Consider the following 6,000-nt stretch of genomic DNA (forward strand, 5'->3'; position numbering starts at 1 on the left):
CGCACAAAGCTGATATTCAGGTTTGGCTCACAAAGAAAAGTGTTCCGTGGTCAAAGGACATGGTGAGAGCTGAACGCCTGGAACTTTCGCAAAAGGTCAACATACCCAGCATTGTGTACCGCATTGACACTCTGGCGGCTGCCCATGGCCATGAAGTGCTTCGTGTACCACCATACCACTGCGAGTTCAAGCCGATTGAACTTATTTGAAGCCAGGTGAAGGGGCACATCGCCAGACGTAACAGGTTTCACTTTGGCTGAAGTTGGAAAGCTCCTCCCGGAAGCACTGGCATCTCTAAGCCAGGAAAACTGGCAGAAGTGCTGTGCTCATGTAGAGCAAGTTGAGGCTGAAGCATGGGAACGTGACATGATTGTAGGCAGTGAAATTGAACCATTTGTTTTCAGCATTTGCGATTCGTGCAACTCCTTCTCCGATGATTCGAGTGTTCATTTCAGTGATGAAGAATTAAGTGGCATCAAAGAACTTGTTTGACTTCCAGGAATGTGTACCCTGTTCATGGGGGTCAACTGGTTGAGCTGGAGCGTGGACACCTTTCTATCCAGCCTCTTCGCGCTGCTTCATGCTGAGCTGATTTCCCAGGAAGGTTTGGTGACCATGATGAAGAAAGCAGTGTTTCCTCGTTGTGTGGCTATGTTTGCAGGGCTTAACAACTCAAAGTGACCCGGGCCTACAAGGAATGACCCAGTGCAATGTTCTGTCATGAAACATATACAGACAGAACGAACGGTCACATGACTTCTGCAAGAACTGTGTGCAAGAAAGGAAGAAATCTGAACCCATCGACCCGAGGTGCTCTCTATAAAAAAAGTTTTCGTATTTTAAACAACGAAAGTCGGCCACCTGTTGCAATGTTGGTGCATTGCATGCAGTCCATATTGCCCCTGTATGCATTTATGTATGACAACAAATCTAATCTTGAGGTAGTGCTATTTCTTGTCACTGCGTGAAACAATACCATAGCCATTTCCTCAACACGGGAAAACAGGCCCAATCAAGGTTGTATGTGTAAGAACAATTGACCCATCAATTTAAATATACTTCCTTTTTTTGGTGAATAACACCCTAGCTAAAGAGCGCTCTTTTCAGTGACAAAAAAAAGAATGTAATTCTTGCTTGAGGGGAGAAAAAACACAGTAGTGAAGAAATCATGCACAATGATTCACAAAAATGTTGCATATCTTCAGACAGGAAACAGGTACTTGAGAAGTCTAGAATATGTTCTGTGCATTCCCTGTGCCAGAAACCAGTATTCCAAGTTACAGAAATCTTTCTGAACTTTCCAATCAATAAAAATGATGTTTCACTTGCACCAAGTGCTTCGGGCTACTACACAGTGCAGTGTCAAAGTCGGTCCCACACAGTTTTGGGGAAAACTAAACCTGCTGCTCTGCTGGCGGCAAGGTGTAATCAATAATATGCCCAGTGTTTGAGGCCCAGAAAAGAGTGAATCTCCTTGGCAACAGCGAAAACGAAAGTTACAGACAAACACCTGTTGTTAACCTGGCCTGGGTGGTGCAGCTGTGCTAACTAACCAATGAATTAACGTCATTTTTTAAAGCAAAGCTCTCTCTTGCATCAACAAGGTAAAGCGCAAATGCTGCAGAATCGCGACAAAATCGCCATCGCTAGTCAAACATAGTTGCGAGCTCACGGGGTTTCAGCTCGCCCAAATGAACACAGTACGCATTAAACGAACACATACGTGTAGTTCATTTCCGAATACACGTAGTGTTTAAGTTATTCGGAACGAAGCAAGGTTTCGAATTTAACTCATAGAAAACATGATAAAAACAATTAATGCTGGCATGGGGATTTGAACCCATGCACCTCAAATTTCGGTGTCGTCTCTCCAGAGCGACGCATTAGACCACACGGCCACAAAACAGTGCGAGTGATACACCTCTTTTTTCTTTCTTTATGGACTACTTGCATAGCCTTCACAGCGTTGCACCTGATGTATAAAACGGAGTATAAGTGGTGTATTCTGCTGTTGTAAATTATGTTTTCTCTTACTCATGGGGCTAATGCAGCTGAGAATGTGGGACTATTTTCTGGAGCGCTCTTACTTGTGTGAACTTTGCCTTCGTAGCTTCCTGTTCATTGCCACCGAAAGTTGTCCGCAAGTATATGCTGGCGTAAAATCATAGCACTCCACAGTGACTACGCTTTTCATGAGAATTAACTTCACACTTTGGCACATTAGTGGTGTTGAGTTGTGCTGTTGCAATTCCGTAACTGGAGCCACATCCCTGACCTCCACACTGCCTTCATACTCAGCATGAACGAATGGCCCTTTCTACACGAGTGTCAGAAAAGAATTATGCCTGCATGCAGGCCCAGCAGCTGTGCTGAAGCACTGGCAAGTTGCCCTGGCATTACTCTTTGGCAATGCAGATTTCCCACCACTGTCGGTCTGCAGTGGAACACACAAGTGGACGCATGGCTGTGTTTATGCCTCACATTATTGAACTGAAAGCCCCAGCCTTCTATGGTCACCTAGTCTTCAATATTGTCAATAAACAAACGATTTAATAGCAAGACATCTCAGCGTCAGTTGGAAAGGCCGCGGGGTATCTTTGCTTTTGCATTTCTTGGTGTAAACCACATTACCTATACGCTGCTCTTCTGAACCCACAGAACAACTTATAACTACACTGTGAAACAGCCATACTTACCAACTTTCTTTTTTGGATCCTTCAAGCAGTACGTCTGGGTATCGACTGTCCGTCGGGCTATAGCTGTTTCAGTGCCTGCTACGGCTGTCCAAGCAAGGCTGCATTCGTCCTGCATCGTCTGGGTACTGGCATTGCGGTGGACTTGAGTGCACTTGAGTGTTTGAGTGCACGCTACGGATGTCTCGGGAGGCCTGTGCTCCTCCTGCATCGTCTGCGTACTGACTGCGCACATCAACGGAACTTGGAGGCGCGTGCACGTCTCGGGCTGCAAAGCAATGGCCAGCGCTCAGATCGGTCAAAGCAGTCGTCATACCTCTGAAACTTACCGTTTGTGGCGCTTCAGTCGGCTGGGGCTGCGGTTTAGGCTGGGGTTTGGGTCGCAACTGCAAAATAAGGGTCGGTAAAGAGAGTGCGTAACTGCACTAAAACTGACATTCCGGCTTCAACAACATTTCTACCATTACAATTATCTCAGTATGTGAGCAGCATGAGCAGCAGCTATGAGAGGTGGGGCAGGTTACTTGTCTCGGCTGCCTTAATAGCGTGCTTCACATAGTTCGAGTTATTTGCCGCTAACGGCGCCGCACAGTAGCACCTTTAATTGAGCACAATTTAAACGAAACCACCGGTGGTGCGACAGCATGCCGTTACTCCGTCAGCTCATTTCAATTAGGACAGCGAACCAAGATAACGAAGCGATGTGAAAATGCGCCGCTTACCGGCTTGTTAGGAACGAAGAGCGTAGGTATCGCTGCCGGATTTAACGATGATTTCAGCGCACTTCCCATCTGGTGTAACCGCCGCGGGTCAAGGGCATAATCCTCGGGTGCGAAGTGTCGACTGCAGACAAGCACCATGCGCTTGTCACATTTGGTGGCCTCGAGTCCAATGCAATGGAGCCAAGCACGGCGCAGCGCTTCATCTCGTGGCAGCCGGTGGCGAGTCAGCCCCGGTTCCTGCTCAACGGCGTCACAACCCAGAACGGAGCATGGACGCTTCGGCATTCTTTCCGTGCATAAAACTACCGGAGGTAGTACATACAAATGTAGCACACGCAAGCGAGTGGCAAACCACAACTCGCCAGAAATCTGATGCGAGCGAAACACACAGTCCACACAGCGCCACCGAAACCGCGCGCAAACGTAAACACAAACGACGCCGGAAAGTTTCAGGGTTGCCACAGCTGGTAGTAGCGGAGCGAAACTAAGCCAGAAAAAGCAGAATCAAGTACTACACTTACAAAACTTAAAGGGACCCCGAAACAATTTTGACGATTTTGTACAAACGTACTGAGTCGTTAGAGTAGGTCCTTCTGATTATTAATTGATGCATCTAAGTGCTCTATACAAAGCGCGTAATTTATTATAAGGTTTTAAAAATGTACAACGCTACCGATTGCAGCACGCAAAGCGGCTGATTTTTTTTCTTTTTTTTTTTTTGTTCAGATCACATTAGAGTGGCCTAGAATATGGGTAAAGTGTTCTAGAATACACTGTAATATGGCAAAGTGTCCAAAGCGCCGCGCGAATGCATGGGAGGAGCGAGGACCTTTTTGTGTGAACTCCCACGCCGCGGCGCTGCTGTACCGGACCCGTGGGCTTACTCCGCTGCGGAAGCCGCGCCAAGGCGGCGGGCGTCTGCTACAAGCCTGTTATTTTGGATGCTATTAGCCAACATCGCCATAATTTAGGATATATTAAGTACCACGTCACCGCAAGGTAATACCGCAGTGACTCACCGCACAGAGAACGCGTTTGCCGGCTGTGAATACGGGTATTTTGTCCATTTCCTTCTAGCTCGCTTGGTCCGCGCTTACGCAGCTGTTTGAGTAACGCATTCCTCGCACTTACTTCATTAGTTATGCGTGGAAAGAGCAACGTGAACGTGCTGCAGTAGAAAATAAGCTGGAGACCGCGATAACCACCAAGAGAACGTAGCAGATATGGCTAGCTCATGCTAACGCTTTTTACACCCTATCGTTTCCTTTCTTTTATTTCATGCGAATCGATTTGCTTTACAAGACTGCATCCCGTGCTCTATTGTTTTTTTTTATTAAAGCGAAATCCTTAACTGGGCTCTTGGGAAGCGGAATGTGTCTGTTTGCCAATGCCGCGGTACCAAGAATAAATACAAACCGCGTAACTCTCACGGCTCATTCAATTGGTATATATACCAAAGTATAGTGTGGAAAGGCACAAATGTGTGACTAAGATGACTGATGGATCATGGCATTACTAACTTGACATACTTGCACTCACGTCACGATTAACGATAACAATATGACCTGTGGTCATAAGACTATCCCAGAAATCCCTCTGATACGGTGGGTGTGACGGTAAAAACGTGTTGAATGCCAATCTCGATCTCAACATGTCGAACTTAGCCATATATCGTCAAGAACTGAGAACACAGGTAAAGGGTAATAATAGTATTGATAATTTCTGGAGTTCTACACCCAAAAATCACAATATGGCTATGAGAGACGTCCCAGTGGAGGGCTTCTTTAATTTCGACCACCTGGGGTTCTTTAACGTTCACCTAAATCTATGTACACGGGTGTTTGATGCATTTCGCCTCCATCGAAATGTAAGCCGCCGTGGCCGGGAATCTAACCCGCGTCCTCGAGCTTTCCAGTACAACCTACCAAAGCCACTAAGCTATAGCACGGCATGTATAGGTAAAGGGTACGCGAGAAATATACGCGGCAAAAAACAAGACAAACCAAAAGTAAATAAAACGCTAACAGTGCAACATTGTGTACGTATGCCTCATTTCATATTTACGAGCAAGCGTCAGAAAACGAACATGATGGATTACGTATGTGCAACTCGCCTTTCGCCTTCTTGTGTTGCAAGAGCGAAAATAACACTCAGCGAATTTGAACATGAAAGTAACTTTAGGAATATTTATTGCGTATGCTCGCTGGTTCGTACACAGCAGATATACTTACTGATCAATAACTACATGTACTTGCAGTTACGTAATGAAAGAGGCAACAAATCACCAAAACATAAACTTTTCATTTTTTGCTGTTATTGAAGGTAACTATTTTAGGAATATGTAGAATCAATAGCGACATTTGTAGTGCATCAAAGACAGTAATTTTCAAGATGATTTTCCACTCAATATAATGCAAGCACAAACATCGCCATGCGCCATGAATGCTTGTTAGTTAACGTAAAAAATCGCACGTTAAGCAATAACTATGATATAATGAGAAGTTACATGTTGGTAATTTCAGAGAGGATTCACGGATTATTAAAACAAGGATATTCTAGTAATAACCTTTACATAACAAATTACT

At 45.4% G+C, this 6,000-nt stretch overlaps 1 protein-coding gene across 1 annotated transcript in view; it reads right to left on the reverse strand.

Moving 5' to 3' along the window:
• The window catches only part of LOC119445280 (uncharacterized), an 80,568-nt gene extending 76,701 nt beyond the window's left edge, over positions 1 to 3,867 (reverse strand). The window contains exons 1-3 of the mRNA XM_037709595.2: positions 3,416 to 3,867; positions 3,023 to 3,079; positions 2,697 to 2,961 (exon numbers count right to left, since the gene is read on the reverse strand). Of these exons, the coding sequence (XP_037565523.1) occupies positions 2,697 to 2,961; positions 3,023 to 3,079; positions 3,416 to 3,700 (607 nt within the window). The 5' untranslated portion in view covers positions 3,701 to 3,867. The remainder of the gene's footprint in view (positions 1 to 2,696; positions 2,962 to 3,022; positions 3,080 to 3,415) is intronic.
• Between the last annotated feature and the right edge of the window lie 2,133 nt (positions 3,868 to 6,000).

The sequence above is a fragment of the Dermacentor silvarum genome, chromosome 3 (genome assembly GCF_013339745.2).
Source record: "Dermacentor silvarum isolate Dsil-2018 chromosome 3, BIME_Dsil_1.4, whole genome shotgun sequence".
Taxonomy (NCBI): domain Eukaryota; kingdom Metazoa; phylum Arthropoda; class Arachnida; order Ixodida; family Ixodidae; genus Dermacentor; species Dermacentor silvarum.